Consider the following 23864-nt stretch of genomic DNA (forward strand, 5'->3'; position numbering starts at 1 on the left):
TTGAAGGCTGTCTCCCACCTCCAGACTACAGTTAACATCCTGCATTTGCAGAGGTTCACTATAAACGTGCTGAAGTCGCATCTGACTGCATCTCAGATGATGCCTTTCATTGGAGCTGTTCTGGACACAATGCGGTTTCGGGCTTATCCTCTTCAGCAACACGTCCAGAATATTCAGGCTATGCTACCGATGTTTCAGTCTGTATCCTGGATTTTGGTGAGAATGACTGAGGCTGTTGGACCTCATGGACTCCTGCGATCCTGTTAGTGACACATGCAAGATGGCAATGCAGGCTCTGCAATGGGAACTGAAGTTCCAGTGGGTACGGCATCAGTGGTGGCAAACGAATGGGGATTGGGTCAGAGGCAGACTCCTCTCCTTCCCGAGCCAGATCTGACAGTAGCGACAGATGTGTCACTCCTGGGGTACAGCAGCCATCTGGGAGAGGTGGTGATCACAGAACTCTGGTCTCCGACAGAATCCAGATTTTCCATCAACTTGCTGGATCTTAGAGCGATCCGACTAGCATTGAAAGCCTTTGTCTTCCATCAAGGGAAGCTGGGTCAGGTGTTCACTGAAAAACTCAAGCCATGTGCAAACAGGGCAGAGTGGGGTTGTGGACTCTGTCAAGAGGCCCCCTGCGTCTCTGGACATGGCTGGACCAGCAGGGCAGGTCCCTGGTTATTCAGAATCTGAAAGGTTCTTCGAACGCCAGAGCGGACACACAAAGCTATCTGGTAGACTTCTAGCTGCAGATTCTTTACCTTAGAATTTCCTGGCATCAGCTTGGAATCCGGAAGTTTTGCTGAGCACTACACTTGCGCGTGCCGTCGGATTCCCTAGAGGATCCCCCTGTCTGCCTCTGCAGCCTTGCAGGGTTTGAGGGCATGCCTGTGCTGCTGCTGACCCCAGGCACTGTTCTTCCCTCCTGCTGCTATCTTAACTTGGGCAGGAGAAGGCAGAACAAAGAATTTCCTGTAGAGGAGAGGTGTTACAACTTCTCCTTTCGAAATATGTTTCTGGGCTAGGGTGGGGGGTACTCCTGAGCATTACCAGAATGCTTTGAAGAGCACATTTGGCGCCCTGCTTGCATAAACCAGTTTACCCTTGCCCGCTGCTCTCACTCTGGCACGAAACCACACAAAGAACAGGGGAATGACCTTCCCAGCTCCTTGGAGGTTCCCAGAGCTCTGCCAGGTGGCCACTTGATTCTGCCATCTTGAATCCAAGGTGGGCAGAGGCCCCTGGGTCAACTGAGTGGCCAGGTGACGTCACAGCCCCCTCCTGATAGGTGGTCACCCTGCTAGGTGACCAGTCACCATTCCTGGGCTATTTCGGGTCTCCCTCTTGGGTAGGTCCTCGAATTCGACGTGCAAGATTCCAGCAGGACTCCTCTGCATTGCAATATCCTCCATCTTGGTTTGGAGGACAGGGACCAATAGGGTTATTGCCCTCTGACCCCTGTAGCACCCCTAAATCCAGGATTTAAGGGCTCCCCTCAACCTAGCTCGTCAGATTCCTGGTGACCTCACATGAGGGGTGGCATGTTGACTTAGCCTTTATTCTCCCCACCAGCACACAGAAGCTGGAACTGCAGTGTGCATGTGCTTAGTGAGGGGTCCCCCAGGGTGGCATAATACATTCTGCAGCCCTTGGGGACCTTTCCTGGCCACAGGGCCCTTAGTACCATGGGTACCTTTTAGAAGGGGGTTAACTGTGTGCCAGGGGTGTACCAATTGTGGGAACAATGGTACCATTTTTGGGGAAAATAACTGGTGCTGGGATCTGGTTAGCAGGATCCCAGCACACACTGTCAAGTTGGCATCGCTATCAGGCAAAAGGTGTGTGTGTGTTTGGGGGTGAGGGGTAACCTTGCGAAAAGGGGCACTTTCCTATAATTAACATGAGGGATGACAGCAGCTCTGCCATCCTCTGGGCTAAGAGAGGTGCAGGCAGAACGAGTCTCCTTTGTTCCTTTAAAACTGCGTTTGTGGTGTAGGTGAGGTGCGGCGATGCATGAAGGAAACAGTTTGCTATAATTATGGTCTATTATGCCACTGATGGTGATCAAATTAAGAAGGGATTTATAAGTACTAAAGGCCAGCTTGAGTTGTAAATGGGTATCTTACTTTCCATGTCCTATGAAGCCAGTAACACCATGTCAAAGTCTTTATCAATGTTTTATTAATTGTTGTATCTGAAGATGAGGCAGTGTGGTTATATGGTGATCTTGATGGTGTTAAAGCATTTCCTGTTCTAAGATGTGATCTTTTTTTTGACAAGTGTCTTTTTCTTTTCAGTCTGTGTCATTTGCACTCTGGGTATCAAGTTATTGTTGTAGTGTTCTTCGACCTCTCAAATCCAATTTACAAAAAAAGAAGAAAAAGAAAAAGGATACTAGCACGACTCTGGTAAGCAATCCATAGATGATTAAGTAAATAAAATAACATCTGTTAAAATGTTGTAGTGAATATGACTCGCTGTTTGTTAAACAAATTTGCAGCACTGTATATGGAATATGCTGCTGATGTGTGTCAGATATTTTAATTACTTGGCTGCTCAGGGTTCTAAACATCCCTTAATTTCTTATCTCACCCCCAGCCTCCACCTCTGCCTCTCTGGGGTATCAAGTTGTTGTGGTAGTGTTCTGCAACCTCCAAATCAAATTTACAGAAAAGAACGAACAGAAAAAGGGTACTAGCATGTGTAGATAATTAAGTTTTTAAATTAACAGACCTCTTAAAATTGTGTGGTAAATATCTGTAACTCACTGTTTTTTGGAGAAGAGATTGTCAACAAATTAGTGGTGCTCTATATCCAATATGTGACTGATGTATGTTTCCCACCCTTAATTCCCCCACCATTGCTGAAGCCTTTTTTCCTCATTCTTTAATAAAGTAAATATAAAACATGTAAAAACAGAAAAACAACAAAAAAAATTACATTTTCAATTCTAAAATAAAATGTGGGTGTACTTTTTGTTAACGTAACTCAAAGGTAAAAATAAGTGGGGGACATGCTTAATTTTGGGGTTACCCAGTTTACTGTTCTAACATAATTTGCACAGACAGGAAAATATTTGGGGGTCAATGGTCAAACTTCAGTCTCACCAACAATGGGGAAACTGCAGATATTTCTTTAAAGAGTACGTGGGTTAGCCTTACTAGTCTAAATCCAATCCCTCCAAAAATGGGGAAAGTGCAGATATTTTTTTTGAGAAGGTGTGTTAGCTTTACTATTCCAAATTCAATCTGTAGGAATCAGGCATGGTGTGTGGTGGGTACCTAAGGTACTTAAATCTCATACCAGATCCAGATTTACCCTCTTAGCGAAGTGTAGGCAGTGTCTAGAAGCCAGGCTCTCTAGAGGTAGCTGTGGATGATCAGCCAAGGCTTATCTAGGAGTCATGCAATACCACTGTAGTCACACAGCACTTATTCACATGAAAGAAACCACACACTGTTACAAAAATAAAGGTACTTTATTTTAGTGGCCCAATACCAAAATTCCTAAAAAGCAATACTCCCTTAGGAGGAAGGTAGACACACCAAATATGTACACTAGTAATCAGAAATAGGCATAGAAAAGGTAAGAAAACAGCACAAATAGTAATAACCAATAGTGACCCTACAGGGAGCCCAAACAATATACTAAAAAAATGGGATTCCTGGAGAAGAAGACCTGTGGAGAGGGAGAGAGGGGACCAAGTCCAAAAGTCACAGTGAAGTCCAGGGTAGGAGCTACTACCCACCCAGCTGTACTTGCAAGAGTTGGTCGACGTTGAGGAATCACAGGTCAGCACTGCAGCCCTGGAACCGGAGAAGAGTTCCTGATGGATGCAGAAGATGTCCCACGCTGGAGTGAAGATTGCAGGTGCAGCAATTCCACCAACAAACCTTGGTAAAGGCAAACTTGGGGTTAGTGTAAAAGTGGTGCTGCCTGGGACCAGCAAGGCGCATGTGGACTCCACTCAGGAGGGGGAGTCACAGGAGACCATCAGCGATACATAGGACCCACAGGAACAGAAGCAGCACCCACAGGAGTCCCACAGGACGCGAAAACAGAAGTTGCAGAAGGAACCCACGCAACACTGCTGTGTCTCGCAGGAAGGAGTGCTGGGGACTGGAGCTACACTTCACCTAATCATCATGCAAACAAACCTTGGCAGCTGCAGGAGTCATGGTGCACATGGTACTGTTCTGCGTGGGAAGGCAAAGACTTACCTCCACCGAAGTTGGACAGCTGGCAGAGATTCCCAAGAGGACTACTCCGGGCCACCATCTGTGATGCAGGATCCAAGCAGCTCAGGATGAGAGGAGACCCACACAGCCAGTTGTCGTTGAAGCAGGTGCCTGTGGATGCAGGGGAGTGACTCCTTCACTCCAAGGGAGATTCCTACTCCTTCTTGTGCAGGCTGAACAGTTGCTTTCATCTGGGAATGCACAGCCAAGGAAATGTTGCAAAACTGTCAGGGGCTGTGGAAACAAAGTTGCAAGAGAGTCTTCTTTGTGGATTGCAGCGTTGTCGGTTCCTGGAGGGTCCAGTCGCAGTTCCAGTGGCCAGAAGTCAAAATAGAGGTTGCAGAGGAATCCTGCTGGAATTTCGCAAGCTGAATCTGAGGACCCACCGAAGAGAGAGACCCTAAATAGCCCTGAAAGGGGATTGGTCACCTAGCAAGGTAAGCACCTGTCAGGAGGGGGCTCTGACGTCACCTGCCTGGCCTGGCCGCTCAGATCCTTCCAGAGTTCCCTGCTAACCTTGGAAACAAAACGGCAGAACCCAGGGACCTTCTGGAGGAGCTTTTAGCACCATCCCTGGGGTGGTGATGGACAGGGGAGTGGGAACTCCTCTTTCCATTGTCCAGTTTTGCGCCAGAGCAGGAACTGGGGGTCCCTGAACCGGTGTGGACTGGTTTATGCACAGATGGCACCAAATGTGCCCTTCAAAGCATACCAGTGGCTTGGGTAGGCTAATTCCAAGCCACTGGTATGCCAGTCACACCTATCTCCAAAGCGAGAGGGTGTTACCTCCATCTCCTAAACAAAATCCTTTTTCTGCCTTTCAGGCTTGATCAGATCAAGCAGCAGGAGGCCTGAAACCTGTCTGAGGGGTTGCAGCAGCTTGGGCTGCCCAGAAAACCCTGTAAGACTGGTGTGGTAGCAATGCTGGGGGTTCTCTAAGGATCCCCCAGAGTGCACGGAATCATACTTGAAACAGTATTGAGGTGTGATTCTGACATGTTTGATACCAAACATGCCCAGGTTTGGAGTTACCATTATGTAGCTGCACATAGGTAGTGACCTATGTCCAGTACACGGGTAAAATGGCATCTCCACACTCGCAAAGTCTGGGGAAAATGGGCCTTCAGTTTGTGGGAACAATTCGTGCCCTCTTGCTGGGGTACTTGCACCTTGCCCTCCAGGGTAGGAAGGCCAGACATAGGGGTGATTTACAGTGACCTGGTAGTGAAAGGGTGCATCCACCCTTTTATGCAGGTTGCAATGGCAGGCCTGCAGAACACTTTGCATGGGCTACCTTTGGGTGGCATAGTACTTGCTGCAGCCCATAGGGATCCCCTACCACCCCAAAGCCCTGGGCACCTAGGTACCATGTACTGAGGTCTTAAATGGGGGCACCAGTATGCCAAATGTGAGGTGAAAAAGGTTCCAGCAACCACGTTTACAAGGGGAGAACATAATCACTCATATCCTGGTTAGCAGGATCCCAGTGAACACAGTCACACTGACAAACAGGCAAAAAGGGGGGGGTGACCATGCTAGGAAAAAGGTACTTTGCTACACAATCCCACCACAAATTGGGGAAACTGTCTAAATCATTGGGTGTCCTAACAAAAATCTCAAAAGCATTGGGAAAAATGTTTGTATTGGGGTTCAAATTTACTATTCTAATTCCAGGACCATCAGTATTGGGGACAAGTGGGAATAATTGCGTGAGGCAGATTTACTGTTCTGATTCCAGTCCAGTTCTGAAATGTGGGCACAATTCTGAATTCTACAAAGGGTCATTTGGTCTTCCTGTATAAACAAATTGTTGAACTAAAAACAATAATGAATATAATTAGAAATAAATTATAGAAAAAGGTGTGAATGATTTAATCTGTAATATTTTTCCCTGATGACTGATAGACAAAAGGAAATATATTAGAACATCTATCAGGCTCTTCTGGCCGCCAAGGTATATAGTGCTTGTCAGCAGTCCAGTAACACTTGATCCTCAGAGGCATCAGGTTAGCTGTGTCTTATAGCATTTTGTAATTTCTTTTATAGGAAAAAAGGGTAAGAAGGAAAGTCACCCGTCACCCCCCCGCCCCCCTTTTTTTTTTTTTTTAATGTGCCCAAGATGCAGAGTTTAGGAATAGGGGTTATTTGTACCACTCTGAATTTGGGGTTGTCCTTAATATTGGCATTGAGATGTTGTTTTATAAAATATAATTTTTAATCTCTTAACATTTCATAGCCAAAAATGTAGAGAAACTCAATAGATAACTGAAAATGTTAGACTTTTTCCGCTGTAAGTGGTACCCCGCATGAGTGAGTGGGCCTATGGCACAGGACAGGAAATGGCTTAAAATATTCTTGAAATGGGGTATTGCAGTGTTTTAGCCTGGGTTTGGTGGCTCCATGGGTAACTTAACAACCCCCAAACATTTTTGAAACCTAGACACCTCGTAGAGTCTGTGGTATTGTGTTATGCAAGTCCTTTTTTCATTCAATCTGAAAGATTTGTGTAGGAGCAGAACCCCAGATTTTAAATGCACCCCAAAACTTAGATCACCCCCAAAAACCTCTGGCGGTTCCACTCCAGCACCCTTGATCTTACGATAAAGAACACCACCCTCCTCAACATGAGGCCCAACAAAAATGTAGCAGACTATAAATATGTTAATGGGACCACTCAATAACGAGGTTGTAGATTAGGAAAAAGTTAGGGTTTTAGTACAAAATCTCATCTAGGCAATCAGGCGTTACAAACTAAGACTTAAATGTCATAAATGCATAGTATATAATCAGAAATTAATATAATTCTGAGTTCCCAGTGAACAGGAAAATCATAACAAACGGGCAGTGTCTATAATAAGAAAGGAAAGTCATCTCAAAAACTAAATGGGCAGAGTCCCTGTTAGAAATAAAGTTGCTTCTACCTCACACCCAGAACCAGGGGTTCTGATAGAGATATCTGGCTGCAGACAGCTCACCTGAGACTATTCCCCAGACATCAGACTTCATTTGGTACTTTTTTTTAGAAGTACCCCTGCACGCCAGTAGGTGGTGTCATTCGGCTTCATGTCTGCGCCGTCCGCGCCATTCCAGTGCTCTGATGTCAGTTCTTTTCTTTCTGCACTAGTCAGTGCAGATCCAGAGAGTTAACTCCAGTAATTTTTTGACTGACATTTCCTCAACGCTTTGTCAAATCTTGCTTCAAAATTTTATCTCCTAGTGTGTTATCGATTTCCCCCCCAAAAAAACAACAGGCTTTAAAACGTGGTGCATGTCATAGGCAGATATCTGTGACAGACCCTCAGTTGGTTTGTCTTGTGCTTGGAGCGGGACTATGACTCCAAGACTTGGGAGGACTGGCGCACAATGAACACAAAACCACTTCCAACAATTGTCGTTTCACTCATGCCATACCTTGTCATCGGACCTGATGCAGGAACTTCGGCACTCTAGGCCTCGCTCCATAGTGGAGCCTGTACCAGAGTGTGCGCCGTGCCTCCCTGAGTTTCCTTGAGTCGTGGAGATTGTTGGACCAAGCCTCCACTTCCGGGGTAAATCCCAGCACTCCACCACATAAGGAATCTAAGAGGTTGGTGTAAGGAAATTCCTCCTTGTCATGGTTACCCCCTGACTTTTTGCCTTTGCTGATGCCAAGTTATGATTTGAAAGTGTGCTGAGGCCTGCTAACTAGGCCCCAGCACCAGTGTTCTTTCCCTAACCTGAACTTTTGTTTCCACAATTGGCACACCCTGGCATCCAGGTAAGTCCCTTGTAACTGGTACCAAGGGCCCTGATGCCAGGGAAGGTCTCTAAGGGCTGCAGCATGTCTTATGCCACCCTGGAGACCCCTCACTCAGCACAGACACACTGCTTGCCAGCATGTGTGTGCTGGTGGGGAGAAAATGACTAAGTCGACATGGCACTCCCCTCAGGGTGCCATGCCAACCTCACACTGCCAATGGCATAGATAAGTCACCCCTCTAGCAGGCCTTACAGCCCTAAGGCAGGGTGCACTAGACCATAGGTGAGGGCATAGGTGCATGAGCACTATTCCCCTACAGTGTCTAAGCAAAACCTTAGACATTGTAAGTGCAGGGTAGCCATAAGAGTATATGGTCTGGGAGTCTGTCATACACGAACTCCACAGCACCATAATGGCTAAGCTGAAAACTGGGAAGTTTGGTATCAAACTTCTCAGCACAATAAATGCACACTGATGCCAGTGTACATTTTCTTTGTAAAATACACCCCAGAGGGCATCTTAGAGATGCCCCCTGAAACCATACCCGACTTCCAGTGTGGGCTGACTAGTTTTGCCAGCCTGCCACACAACAGACATGTTGCTGGCCACATGGGGAAGAGTGCCTTTGTCACTCTGTGGCTAGTAACAAAGCCTGTACTGGGTGGAGGTGCTTCTCACCTCCCTCCTGCAGGAACTGTAACACCTGGCGGTGAGCCTCAAAGGCTCACCCCCTTTGTTACAGCAGCCCAGGGCACTCCAGCTAGTGGAGTTGCCTGCCACTCTGGCCACGGCCCCACTTTTGGCGGCAAGGCCGGAGGAGATAATGAGAAAAACAAGGAGGAGTCACTGGCCAGTCAGGACAGCCCCTAAGGTGTCCTGAGCTGAGGTGACTCTGACTTTTAGAAATCCTCCATCTTGCAGATGGAGGATTCCCCCAATAGGATTAGGGATGTGCCCCCCTCCCCTCAGGGGCTACTAACCCCCCAGACCTAAACACACCCCTAAATTGAGTATTTAGGGGCCCCCAGAACCTAGGAAAACAGATTCCTGCAAACTGAAGACGAAGAAGGACTGCTGACCTGAAAGCCCTGCAGAAAAGATGGAGACACCAACTGCTTTGGCCCCAGCTCTACCGGCCTGTCTCCCCACTTGTGGAGAACCAACACTACAGTGAGGACTCCCCGGCGACTGCGAGCCCGTGAGTAGCCAGAGTTGACCCCCCTGAGCCCCCACAGCGACGCCTGCAGAGGGAATCCAGAGGCTCCCCCTGACCGCGACTGCCTGCTTCTAAGAACCAGACGCCTGGTTAAGGACACTGCACCCGCAGCCCCCCGCCCTGCTCGGTGCCCTACAAAACCCCCCTGGTCTGCCCTCCGAAGACGCGGGTACTTACCTGCTGGCAGACTGGAACCGGGGCACCCCCTTCTCCATTGAAGCCTATGTGTTTTGGGCACCACTTTGACCTCTGCACCTGACCAGCCCTGAGCTGCTGGTGTGGTAACTTTGGGGTTGCCCTGAACCCCCAACGGTGGGCTACCTTGGACCCAACTTTGAACCCTGTAGGTGGTTTACTTACCTGCAAAACTAACAAACACTTAGTAGCACTAAGTGTCCAGTTTTAAAATAGCTTATTGCCATTTGTGTGAAAACTGTATATGCTACTTTGCTAATTCAAAGTTCCTAAGTGAAATACCTTTCATTTAAAGTATTGTTTGTAAATCTTGAACCTGTGGTTCTTAAAATAAACTAAGAAAAGATATTTTTCTATATAAAAACCTATTGGCCTGGAATTGTCTTTGAGTGTGTGTTCCTCATTTATTGCCTGTGTGTGTGTACAACAAATGCTTAACACTACCCTCTGATAAGCCTACTGCTCGACCACACTACCACAAAATAGAGCATTAGAATTATCTATTTTTGCCACTATCTTACCTCTACGGGGAACCCTTGGACTCTGTGCATGCTATTTCTTACTTTGAAATAGTACATACAGAGCCAACTTCCTACATTGGTGGATCAGCGGTGGGGTACAAGACTCTGCATTTGCTGGACTACTCCGCCAATACCTGATCACACGACTAAACTCCCAAAATTGTCATTAGAAACTGATTTTTGAAATTTGAGCTATTTTTCTAAATTTTTAAAAGTCCTGCTAGGGCCTTGTGTTAGTCCCTGTTAGCATTTCTTTTAGAGTTTAAAAGTTTTGTAAAAGTTTGAATTAAGTTCTAGAGATAGTTTTAGATTCTTAAAAAGTATTCCAACTTTTAGAAACATAATGTCTGCTGCAGAAGAGATTGTGATTGAACTGAAACTCACCCCTTACCTGCTTCTTAGGATGTCAGAGTTAAGGTCTCTCTGCAAAATCAAAAAGATTACAACTGCTTCAAACCCTACCAAAGTACAGCTCCAGGAGCTTTTGGCAGAGTTTGCTAAAAACAACCCCTCTGATGATGGCCTCACAGAGGGGGACCCTAGTGACCTGGAGGATTTCCCACCTCCACTCCTAGATAGGGAGCCCAGGGTCTCTCAAACCCTGACTCCAAATGTGATAGTCAGAGATGCTGCTTCTCTCACAGGAGAGTCCAGCAACTCTGGAAGCATTGAGGGCAGCCTCAATGAAGATGACCTCCTGTTAGCCAGGATGGTAAAAAAATTGGCTTTAGAGAGACAGCTCCTAGCCATAGAAAGGGAAAGACAAGAGATGGGTTTTGGTCCCATCAATGGTGGCAGCAACATAAATAGGGTCAGAGATTCTCCTGACATGTTGAAAATCACAAAAGGGATTGTAACTAAATATGAAGATGGTGATGACATCACCAAATGGTTTACTGTTTGTGAGAGGGCTTGTGCAACCAGAAAAGTAAACAGATCTCACTGGGGTGCTCTCCTGTGGGAAATGTTCACTAGAAAGTGTAGGCATAGACTCCTCACACTCTCTGGAAAAGATGCAGAATCCTATGACCTCATGAAGGCTACCCTGATTGAGGGCTTTGGATTCTCCACTGAGGAGTACAGGATTAGGTTCAGGGGGGGCTCAAAAATCCTCGAGCCAGACCTGGGTTGATTTTGTTGACTACTCAGTTAAAACACTGGATGGTTGGATTCATGGCAGTGGTGTAAATGATTATGATGGGCTGTACAATTTATTTTTGAAAGAACACCTATTAAGTAATTGTTTCAATGATAAACTGCATCAGCATCTGGTAGACCTAGGACCAATTTCTCCCCAAGAATTGGGAAAGAAGGCGGACCATTGGGTCAAGACTAGGGTGACCAAGACTTCCACAGGGAGTGACCAAAAGAAAGGGGTCACAAAGACTCCCCAGGGGAAGAGTGTTGAGACATCCAAGGGAAAAAGTAGAGTCTTCTATAGGGCCCCAAAAACCTGCTCAGGAGGGAGGGTCCAGAGCCTCTTCACAATCCAGTTTTGGGTACAAGGGTAAAAACGTTGATCCCGAAAAGGCCTGGTGTCCTAGCTGTAATCAGCAGGGACACCAAACTGGAGACCAGGCCTGTCCCAAGAAAGGTTCCACTTCGAACTACTCCAGCTAACACTGGAATAGCCAGTCTCCAAGTGGGATCAACAGTGTGCCCAGAGCAAATCAGGGTTCACACTGAAGCTACATTAGTCTCTGAGGGTGGGGTGGATTTAGCCACACTGGCTGCCTGGCCTCCTAATATGCAAAAATACAGGCAGCAACTCTTAATGGGACAAGTGTGGAAGGCCTGAGGGATACAGGTGCCAGTGTCACCATGGTGACAGAGAAACTGGTTTCCCCTGGTCAACACCTGGCTGGACAAACTTATCCAGTCAACAACGCTGACAATCAGACTAAAGTACATCCCATGGCTATGGTAACTTTAGAGTGGGGAGGGATCAATGGCCTGAAACAGGTGGTGGTCTCCTCAAATATCCCTGTAGACTGTTTGCTCGGAAATGACCTGGAGTCCTCAGCATGGGCTGAGGTAGAACTCAAAACCCATGCAGCCATGCTGGGTATCCCTGAACTGGTGTGTGTCAAGACAAGGGCACAGTGCAAGGCTCAGGGTGAAAAAGTGGTGTTGGAGCCTGAAATAAGGGCCCAACCCTCAAAGAGAAAAGGAAAGAAGACTGGGGAACCAGCTTCAACACAACAAGAGAAAAAGAACCTCTCTTCTCAGGAAGAAGTTCTGCCCTCTGAGGGAACTGAGCCCATGGAGTTAGAACCTTATCAGTTTGAGCTCCTAGGCCCAGGGGGACCCACAAGGGAACAGTTGTGTAAGGGGCAAGAAACATGTCTCTCTCTTGAAGGCCTTAGACAGCAAGCTGCTGAAGAGTCCAAAGGAAAAATAACAGGAACACATAGAGTCTATTGGGAAGATGGACTCCTCTACACTGAGGCAAGAGATCCCAAACCTGGTGCCACTAGGAGAGTGGTAGTGCCTCAGGAGTTTAGGGAGTTCATTCTGACCTTAGCTCATGATATTCCTCTTGCTGGGCATTTGGGACAGACCAAGACTTGGGAGAGACTAGTCAACAATTTCTATTGGCCCAATGTCCCAGAAGGTCAAGGAGTTTTGTGTCTCCTGTGCCACCTGTCAAGCCAGTGGTAAGACAGGTGGACACACAAAGGCCCCCCTCATTCCACTTCCAGTGGTGGGGGCCCCTTTGAAAGAGTGGGTGTGGACATAGTGGGTCCACTTGAACCTCCCACAGCCTCAGGGAACCAATACATACTAGTAGTAGTGGAGCATTCTACTAGATACCCTGAAGCAATTCCCCTTAGGTCGACTACTGCCCCTGCAGTAGCCAAAGGACTCATTGGTATTTTTACCAGAGTGGGATTTCCTAAGGAGGTGGTGTCTGACAGAGGTACCAACCTCATGTTAGCATACCTGAAGCATATGTGGAATGAGTGTGGGGTGACTTACAAATTCACCACACCATACCATCCACAAACCAATGGTCTTGTAGAAAGATTTAACAAGACATTGAAAGGCATGATCATGGGACTCCCTGAAAAACTCAAAAGGAGATGGTATGTCCTCTTGCCATGTCTGCTTTTCGCCTACAGAGAGGTGCTTCAGAAGGGAGTAGGGTTTTCCCCCTTTGAACTTCTGTTTGGCCATCCTGTAAGGGGACCACTAGCTCTTATAAAAGAAGGCTGGGAGAGACCTCTTCATGAGCCTAAACAAGATATAGTGGACTATGTACTAGGCCTACGTTCAAGGATGGCAGAGTACATGGAAAAGGCAAGTAAAAACCTTGAGGCCAGCCAACAACTCCAGAAGATGTGGTATGACCAAACGTCTGCTATGGTTGAGTTTCAGCCAGGGCAGAAAGTCTGGGCTCTGGAGCCTGTGGCTCCCAGGGCACTTCAGGACAGATGGAGTGGCCCTTACCCAGTGCTAGAGAGGAAGAGTCAGGTCACCTACCTGGTAGACCTAGGCACTAGCAGGACCCCCAAAAGGGTGATCAATGTGAATCGCCTCAAACTCTTCCATGACAGGGCAGATGTGAATCTGTTGATGGTAACAGATGAGGACCAGGAAGCTGAGAGTGAAACACTCCCTGATCTCCTCTCCACAGACCCTAAAGATGGCTCAGTTGATGGAGTGATCTATTCAGACACCCTCTCTGGCCAACAGCAATCTGACTGTAGGAAGGTCCTGCAACAGTTTGCTGAGCTCTTTTCCCTAACTCCTGGTCAGACACACCTGTGTACCCTTGATGTGGACACAGGAGACAGCATGCCTGTCAAAAACAACATTTTCAGACAGTCTGACCAAGTTAAGGAAAGCATCAAGGTGGAAGTCCACAAGATGCTGGAATTGGGAGTCATTGAGCACTCTGACAGCCCCTGGGCTAGCCCAGTGGTCTTAGTCCACAAACCTCACACCAAAGATGGAAAGAGAGAGATGAGGTTCTGTGTGGACTACAGAGATCTTAATTCTGTCACCAATACAGATGCCCATCCCATTCCAAGGGCAGATGAATTGATTGATAAGCTAGGTGCTGCCAGATACTTAAGTACCTTTGACTTGACAGCAGGGTACTGGCAAATCAAAATGGCCCAAGGAGCAAAAGAAAAGACAGCATTCTCCACGCCTGATGGGCACTATCATTTCACTGTGGTGCCCTTTGGTTTAAAGAATGCCCCTGCCACCTTCCAAAGGTTGGTGAATCAAGTCCTTGCTGGCTTGGAGTCCTTTAGTGCAGATTATCTTGACTATATTGCTGTCTTTAGCTCCAGCTGGCAGGATCACATGGTCCAACTAAAGAAGGTTTTGAAGGCTCTGCCAGCAGCAGGCCTCTCTATCAAGGCATCTGAATGTCAGATAGGGCAGGGAACTGTGGTTTACTTGGGACACCTTGTAGGTGGAGGCCAAGTTCAGCCACTCCAGCCCAAGATCCAGACTATTCTAGACTGGGCAGCTCCAAAAACCCAGACTCAAGTCAGGGCGTTCCTTGGCTTGACTGGGTACTACAGGAGGTTTGTGAAGGGATATGGATCCATAGTGACACCCCTCACAGAACTTACCTCCAAGAAAATGCCCACGAAGGTAAACTGGACTGGAGAATGCCACTAGGCCTTAGACCCCCTGAAACAAGCTATGTGCACAGCACCAGTTCTCAAAGCTCCAGATTACTCCAAGCAGTTCATTGTGCAGACTGAACATGGGATAGGGGCAGTTTTGTCCCAAACAAATGACGATGGCCTTGACCAGCCTGTTGCTTTCATTAGCAGGAGGTTACTCCCCAGGGAGCAGTGTTGGAGTGCCATTGAGAGGGAGGCCTTTGCTGTGGTTTGGTCCCTGAAGAAGCTGAGACCATACCTCTTTGGTACTCACTTTGTAGTTCAGACTGACCACAGACCTCTCAGATGGCTAATGTAAATGAAAGGTGAAAATCCAAAACTGTTGAGGTGGTCCATCTCCCTACAGGGAATGGACTTTATAGTGGAACACAGACCTGGGACTGCCCATGCCAATACAGATTGCCTTCCCAGGTTCTTCCACTTAGAAAATGAAGACTCTCTTGGGAAAGGTTAGTCTCATCCTCTTTCGTTTGGGTGGGGGGGGGGGCAGGGGGGTTGTGTAAGGAAATGCCTCCTTGGCATGGTTACCCCCTGACTTTTTGCCTTTGCTGATGCCAAGTTATGATTTGAAAGTGTGCTGAGGCCTGCTAACCAGGCCCCAGCACCAGTATTCTTTCCCTAACCTGTACTTTTGTTTCCACAATTGGCACACCCTGGCATCCAGGTAAGTCCCTTGTAACTGGTACCAAGGGCCATGATGCCAGGGAAGGTCTCTAAGGACTGCAGCATGTCTTATGCCACCCTGGGGACCCCTCACTCAGCACAGACACACTGCTTGCCAGCTTGTGTGTGCTGGTGGGGAGAAAATGACTAAGTCGACATGGCACTCCCCTCAGGGTGCCATGCCAACCTCACACTGCCTATGGCATAGATAAGTCACCCCTCCAGCAGGCCTTACAGCCCTAAGGCAGGGTGCACTATACCATAGGTGAGGGCATAGGTGCATGAGCACTATGCCCCTACAGTGTCTAAGCAACACCTTAGACATTGTAAGTGCAGGGTAGCCATAAGAGTATATGGTCTGGGAGTCTGTCATACACGAACTCCACAGCACCATAATGGCTACACTGAAAACTGGGAAGTTTGGTATCAAACTTCTCAGCACAATAAATGCACACTGATGCCAGTGTACATTTTATTGTAAAATACACCCCAGAGAGCATCTTAGAGATGCCCCCTGAAACCATACCCGACTTTCAGTGTGGGCTGACTAGTTTTGCCAGCCTGCCACACCAGAGATGTTGCTGGCCACATGGGGAGAGTGCCTTTGTCACTCTGTGGCTAGTAACAAAGCCTGTACTGGGTGGAGGTGCTTCTCACCTCCCCCCTGCAGAAACTGTAACACCTGGCGGTGAGCCTCAAAGGCTCACCCCCTTTGTTATAGCACCCCAGGGCACTCCAGCTAGTGGAGTTGCCCGCCCCCTCCGGCCACAGCCCCACTTTTGGCAGCAAGGCCGGAGGAGATAATGAGAAAAACAAGGAGGAGTCACTGGCCAGTCAGGACAGCCCCTAAGGTGTCCCAAGCTGAGGTGACTGACTTTTAGAAATCCTCCATCTTACAGATGGAGGATTCCCCCAATAGAATTAGGGATGTGCACCCCCCCCCCCCTCAGGGAGGAGGCACAAAGAGGGTGTAGCCACCCTCAGTGCTAGTAGCCATTGGCTACTAACCCCCCAGACCTAAACACCCCCATAAATTGAGTATTTAGGCACCCCCAGTACCTAGGAAAACAGATTCCTGCAACCTGAAGACGAAGAAGGACTGCTGACCTGAAAGCCCTGCAGAGAAGACGGAGACACCAACTGCTTTTGCCCCAGCTCTACCGGCCTGTCTCCCCACTTCAAGAAAAACTGCAACAGCGACGTGTTCCACAGGGTCCAGCGACCTCTGAAGTCTCTGAGGACTACCCTGCATCTAAAAGGACCAAGAACTCCCGAGGACAGCTGCTCTGCTCCAAAGAAAAAACATCTTTGCAACAAAGAAGCAACTTTTAAAGAACACACGTTTCCCGCCGGAAGCGTGAGACTTTGCACTCTGCACCCGACGCCCCCGGCTCGACTTTTGGAGAACCAACACTCAGGGAGGACTCCCCGGCGACTGCGAGCCCGTGAGTAGCCAGAGTTGACCCCCCTGAGCCCCCACAGCGACGCCTGCAGAGGGAATCCAGAGGATCCCCCTGACCGCGACTGCCTGCTTCTAAGAACCCGACGCCTGGTAAGGACACTACACCCACAGCCCCCAGGACCTGAAGGATCCGACCTCTAGTGCAGAAGCGACCCCCAGGTGGCCCTCTCCCTTGCCCAGGTGGTGGCTACCCCGAGGAGCCCTCCCTACCCCCCCCCCCCCCCCCTTGCCTGCCTGCTTCGCTGAGGAGACCCCTGGGTCTCCCATTGAACTACATTGCAAACCCGACGCCTGTTTGCACTCTGCACCCAGCAGCCCCCGTGCCGCTGAGGGTGTATTTTTTGTGCTGACTTGTGTCCCCCCGGTGCCCTTCAAAACCCCCCTGGTCTGCCCTCCGAAGACGCAGGTACTTACCTGCTGGCAGACTGGAACCGGGGCACCCCCTTCTCCATTGAAGCCTATGTGTTTTGGCCACCACTTTGACCTCTGCACCTGACCGGCCCTGAGCTGCTGGTGTGGTAACTTTGGGGTTGCCCTGAACCCCCAATGGTGGGCTACCTTGGACCCAACTTTGAACCCTGTAGGTGGTTTACTTACCTGCAAAACTAAGAAACACTTACCTCCCCCAGGAACTGTTGAAAATTGCACTGTGTCCAGTTTTAAAATAGCTTATTGCCATTTGTGTGAAAACTGTATATGCTACTTTGCTAATTAAAAGTTCCTAAAGTTCCTAAGGGGAATACCTTTCATTTAAAGTATTGTTTGTAAATCTTGAACCTGTGGTTCTTAAAATAAACTAAGAAAACATATTTTTCAATATAAAAACCTATTGGCCTGGAATTGTCTTTGAGTGTGTGTTCCTCATTTATTGCCTGTGTGTGTACAACAAATGCTTAACACTACCCTCTGATAAGCCTACTGCTCGACCACACTACCACAAAATAGAGCATTAGAATTATCTCTTTTTGCCACTATCTTACCTCTACGGGGAACCCTTGGACTCTGTATGTACTATTTCAAAGTAAGAAATAGCATGCACAGAGCCAGCTTCCTACAGTTGGATACCTTTGGTAAGCAGACTTTCTAAGAACTGCATTTTGTGAATATTGCATACATTTTTGGCTGATACAAACACACTGTGTGGGATGCTGTCTGCAAAAGCTGAGCAGAGTAATTTCATTGTCTGTGGCACTGAGATGCCATACTTGGCTGTGAACCACTGGCTTTTAAGTGTGATGTTTAATTTTCACTCAAGAGCTTTCCCTTTGATGTGTCTTGCCTCTTTAATGAGAAGTCAGACTCTGCACTGGAGTGGTTAAAGGATAGCAGCTACAGCCAGGTCCATGGGCCTACCTATGGCCCTTGCCAACCTCAGTCTACCTTTCACCCCTTCCTTGGCTACGATAGTTACTACCATTCATATCCTTTCCCACCCAACCACCAAGGTCAGCAGGTTTCACAGCATTTTCATGGGATGGGCACAGTTCCCTCGGATTATCTGATCCACCACTTCAGTGATTGGGTGTTGAAGCCGGGCTCACCTCAGGCAGTCATCTCCTACCACCAAATTATAGCAGACCTCCTTCATTCACCAGCTTAGATAGTCTCGACCGGATAAGGAGTTAGCGAAGGTAAGTTACTTTTTCTCCTAGCATCAGTGAGCAAAGATTGCAAGCTCAGCATGGTATGAATAGTGATAACAGATATCGGACAAATCAGAAGTAGCAGCTTCACAAAAGTGACTTTATAACATTAACCCATTTTAAGGAAAACCTCAAGCTACTTCAATAACACATCTGTCATAGGAAATTAAGTTGCTATGCATAATTTCTAAACCACAGGCTACACACAGGCAAAAGAGTGCTAACCCAGTAACAGATTTGCAGAGAAGAGACTGAGTTGTTGCACTAGCAAAAACACCAGGAACTTTCATTCACAATACATGCATGTTTAGTAAAATAACTAGTTGAGTCATTGTCTGTGGCCTGTGAAGACTGTGGGGAGAGAAGCCGTGTGGGTGGAGGACATTGACAGTGAGTAAAAATGAGCAGAAGCAAGATGAACAGTATTTCAGAACAGCAACCATATTAATCAGAATGGAGATTTTATAAAAATGTGGCAAAATTAAATCACATTAATTTTTGAAACACCTTCTATATGTCTAATTAAAATTGTTTTAAGAGCAATGTCATTAATTCAGTATTTGCAACTACAATCCATCATAAAAAGCATCAGTATTCAAAATAATTTGTCACTCAAAATAGTGTGTAAACAAAATCTTCAACATGTGCAACCTGCAGAGGCCTTCCAGCTCTTCCAAAGTGGTGTCCTATTGGTCTCTGCATGTTTTGCAACTTCTAAAGGCCCTGAGAGGTTGATGCACAGCCTCCACTCATGGAGGTCGGATGTCTTATAGTGTGTTGCCGTACTGCATCTCTGCTCCAGCTTCCTCCCTGTAATCTGTATAGCAGTTTCTTCACATGATATACATTTGGTCATTGAACTAAGCTCTGGTCTTGTTTACGCCTTACCCTTTTTACTGGCATTGCCAGCAGTCTTCCATGCCTCATAGCTTTTCTTTGTTATACGTGGTTGAGGCCAAGCCATTAATTAAGCCACTGACCACTTTTCCTGGTCCGGTAAGTGTTCGATGTCAGGAAGTTCCTAAGGCAAGAGACTCAGTTGTCATGATATTTCAGATGGTCGAACACACAGCACAAGACTGGAAATGGCTCAAAATAGTTCTGCATTTTACTTTAAAGCATGGACTTCCATGGCTATCCTTTCACTGTCTGTAACTCATTCAGTGAAATGAATGCTTACCTATCCAAAAAACATTTTAAAAACTGTTTTGCAATTTAAAAAGGCATTGAAGTTTCTGATGCTGTGGCATTAAGGTTCAGTCTTTGAGTTTTTCATGCTACCTTGATGGCTGTGTCATATTTGTACTTGTATCCTGTATGAATACTCTAGATTTGCTGATGTATATGTTGTAGAGTCACTTGCTGTGTTCATGCATGCCGTACCAGTGGTTGGGCCAGATATTTTGCTAAGTCTTGTCAAAATTATAAAATTTGGCGCCTTTTACAGTGGTTTGTAATAAACCTTTTCTTTGAAGGTGGCTGGACCACCACAATGATTCAAGCAGTGACTGTCTTTTCACATTAGCTTTTTCTAGCATCACCCTTGCAGATTTCCACCACAGCAAATTAAATTTGAGGGCTAAACTGCGTGGTTATTCACGAAGTTAACTAAAATCTTGGGGTATTTTGGGGAAAGTAAAAAATTGTTCAAACGTGAAACGCTGTTTAAATGTTGTAAAGCTTTTCAGCACATTCCCAGCACCTACTCCATTGGAGGGTGGAGGCAAAATAAAAGAAACCCATCCTGTGAGGCATTTTCAAACCTCAATCTGTACTGAGCACCCTGTATGAGGTTTATTTTTTTGTTTAATTTTGGAGGGTCCTGTAACTTTTCCAGTCATGGAATGTGGCCAGGCCACCTCTTATACTTTGCTGTAGTTTCAGCCTGAGGTCAGTTTCAAGCAGTGTCTGTTAACTGTTTAGTTATTCGGTGTAAGAGCATTCACTGAATTCTCTTAAGTAGTGAGTGATCTGATTTCATCTCTAAAAGGAGGTAGTTCCACATCTACAGGAGTGGTTGGACAAGGAAAATTGTACACAACTATGTCAGTGCAACCTATACATTACTTGGGCCTTCACAGTGTATGTGAAAATATCACATTTGATTCCCAGATGATAGAAGACGTTCCTAAGAGGTATCTAATTCCAAAGCAAGAGATTGGTTTTTCCAAAGAAAGGGTGAGTGATATGCTTCTGAAGTAAAAGCCCTCCCTGCTTGAAATCAGCATCTGATAGAAAGAAAATTGGCTGGAGATAATAGCTTCATGTGTTTCAACTTGCACCAAATGCCAGGTTGAATATGAGGCCAGTTCTAGGGTGATTGTACTTGCAGTGACCACCAACTCTAGATGACTGAAATGATAGTGGTAGAAACAGAAAACCACCTCTTAGCATTTTCCACAAATGATGAATCTTTGAAGGGCAGGAGATTGTCATATACCCACAACCTAAACTAGCAGCTTTAACAGACCCTCTCCTACCACGATGGGGAGCCTATATGAAGGGACTAGCAGCACTTGGTGAGTGGACTACAGAGTCCCACTAAAGCAAAGATTTATGGGAACTCAACAGTTATGGACATATCTGATCAAAACGTGCAGTGGATCAATTGTGTAAAGATCGTGGCAGACAATATTCATATTATTCTTTATTCTGAAATGAGGAAAAATGAATGTTTTGCATGCGTGGCTGTAGATAGACATGTTCTGCAGCCATCTGCTGTTGGTTTTGAAAAGTTCTAAGTAGTTTTTCTTGTAAAAGTCTTTCGAGTCACAAGGTATAGTGACTCCTATTGCTGGTAATGTGAATGGGCATCGACTCCATTATCAGATTGTTTTCTTCTGCCATTGAGTCCAGTCTTGCTCTCACCGAGCTCCAGTTTGAGACTGTCTTAGGCCTCTTGCGTTCGGGAAACCTTTGCAAATATGTCGATATTGTTACTCGAACATGATATTCTATTCATTTGCGTTTTGGGATCAAAGAAACTTTGATATTGGATGAACACATTTTGGGCCGCCATTTTCTCCATTCCATACCTCCGAGAATGAAATCCTAATTAAACGGACACCTTTCCGTTTTTGTACAAAGTGTCACTCAAAGTTTCTGCAGATTCATCAGCATTAGGTCTGCAACCTGTGTCTGTTGCCTGAACACAAAGAAGTCAACTGCGGGGCCTGCCAGTCTTTTCTGTAAAAAAGAGATTGCAAGATCAGAGAGCTCGCTGCCCGAGAAATGGAGAGACCAGAAGTGGAGTAAACACCAGACATTTTCAGATGTCAAGACACCGTATCGGACACTGAACAAGAGAAGGAACTTCACGAGGCTTGAGCTGCTGAAGAGGAGGCATTTTCCATGCAAGATTCGGACTCAGAAGCTAACATATCTCGTGAGATGCAGGAAATTTCTGCATGTCAACCAACCATGGGTAAAAGTCCCCCTGCTCCGACCATAAAGTCCACAGGCATGAAAGCGAAGGCTGTGCAGCCATGGTAGGCATCGAAAAACTCACTCTGATGCCACAGTCATCGAGTTCGGCACCAAAACCTAAACAAAAGCCTTTTTCTTTGATGCCGAACACCATCAGCCCCAGCTCCGAAAGCTTCTACTTTTGAATTTGCACCAACTGTTTCGACACCAACATAATTGTCTGCCTTGGCTCCAACAATTTCTGCACCAAGAGTCAAGAGTGCCTCAGCACCGAAAAGCGTATCACCAGCATCGGAGTCGAAAACATCCACAAGCATATCCTTTATAAGGTGAAACAATAGCTCCACGCCAAGCAGTCACAGCTGCATTTCAAACCATAAAGTATTCCTCCCAATCAACTTCTTTCTTATGAAGAGGCTCTTGAACCACCTACGCCTCCAGCCAAATAAAGGAGAATGGAGAAAGACATGGTTGAGATTCACCTACCTCTACCTTCATCTCCACCACCAGTCACTCCATCACCACCATCTACTCCTTCTCCTCCACCATCTCAAGCTGATCCCCTGATATCTCCCCACAGGGCTCACCTCAGTCATTTTGCGACACACGGGATGACAATGTGCCTTTGCTTTCAGACACAGACCCTTGGTCTCAATATGATGTGGTCACTTATATAGACACTGACATGGAGGTCTACCCATTTAGACCATCCTCACCGAATGATACAACTTCTTTACAAGAACCTATTGGGAGAGCGGCCACATACCATCAGGTACCTCTTCTCAAGGAGCCCATTGAAGATTTTATTTTTAAAGCACTTATTACTTCACATAGGTCCACACAGTATCTACCCATGCTTAAAGGCAAGCAGAAGATATTTTTCAAAAGCGTGCTAAAGCACACATTATCACTCCACAGGTGGAAAAAAAGTATAGGGCTTCCCCCATCTGACACAATTTTTATCAAAGGCCAGATGCTTGCAGACTCCTTGGCCGTATCTAATGCCAGGAAACGAACCAATTCACAAGCTGCTCATGATGTGCTGCCTCCTGATAAGAAGAGCAAATTTGTTGATGCTTCTGTCAAACTTGTTGTTGCTCAGGCTGCCAAACACTGGCGTATTACCAATACACAAGGACTACTTGCCAGATACGATCGTGCTAACAGGGACAAAATGGAGGAGCACAGGAAAAGAGGCCAGGAAATCGTTAGTGAGGGACAATTATTATTAGGCAATCTTGAGTGTTAAGGAACATATTGTTCGGTGGCATGTGTAGCTGCAGATACACATGCTGTGCATAGTCCGCCGTCTGGTGTTGGGCTCGGAGTGTTACAAGTTGTTTTTCTTCGAAGAAGTCTTTTCGAGTCACGAGACCGAGGGACTCCTCCTACTTTGGCTCCATTGCGCATGGGCGTCGACTCCATCTTAGATTGGTTTTTTTCCGCCATCGGGTTCGGACGTGTTCCTTTTCGCTCTGTGTTTCGGGTCGGAAAGTTAGTCAGAATCTCGGAAAAATCCGTTGGTATTGTTTCGTTCGGTATCGGGTTAGATTAGACAGATCGACACCGAATCTTGAAGAAGCTCCGGTAGCCCTTCGGGGTAATTTCGATCACCCGTCGGGGCCTGGTCGGCCCGACCGCGTGCAACATCGAGACTGATGGAACGGACCCCGTTTAGATTCTGTCCTAAATGCCACAATAAATATCCTTACACGGACCAACATTTGGTCTGTAACTTGTGCCTGTCCCCCGAGCACAAGGAGGATACGTGCGAGGCCTGTCGCGCGTTTCAGTCGAGAAAAACGCTCAGAGACCGAAGAGCCAGGAGGTTGCAGATGACGTCCACGCCGACAGGACAACAACGGTTCGAGGAGGAGGAAGAAGAAACATTCTCCATCCCCGATTCAGACTCCGAAGAATTCGACGTCGAAGAGCAACCAACCGTGAGTAAGACGTCGAAACAAAGATCACACGAAAAAACAGAGAAAGCCCAGGGGACGCCACCGCCAACAGGCCATGGCTTAACCCATAAAGTAGGTGACCGTCCATCGGCACCGAAAAGGGCGAGCTGGTGCTGAAGTCGTCCGACTCAGGTCGAGACACAGGCACGCA

General features: G+C 46.9%; 1 protein-coding gene across 2 annotated transcripts in view; it reads left to right on the top strand.

The window, feature by feature from the left end:
- Positions 1-23864, top strand: part of NAA25 (N-alpha-acetyltransferase 25, NatB auxiliary subunit) — a 561072-nt gene that overhangs the window by 486156 nt on the left and 51052 nt on the right. For both annotated transcript variants that reach the window (XM_069214819.1, XM_069214820.1), the window contains exon 22: positions 2301-2411. In XM_069214819.1, the coding sequence (XP_069070920.1) occupies positions 2301-2411 (111 nt within the window). The remainder of the gene's footprint in view (positions 1-2300; positions 2412-23864) is intronic.

This window comes from Pleurodeles waltl, chromosome 11 (genome assembly GCF_031143425.1).
Source record: "Pleurodeles waltl isolate 20211129_DDA chromosome 11, aPleWal1.hap1.20221129, whole genome shotgun sequence".
Taxonomy (NCBI): Eukaryota; Metazoa; Chordata; class Amphibia; order Caudata; family Salamandridae; genus Pleurodeles; species Pleurodeles waltl.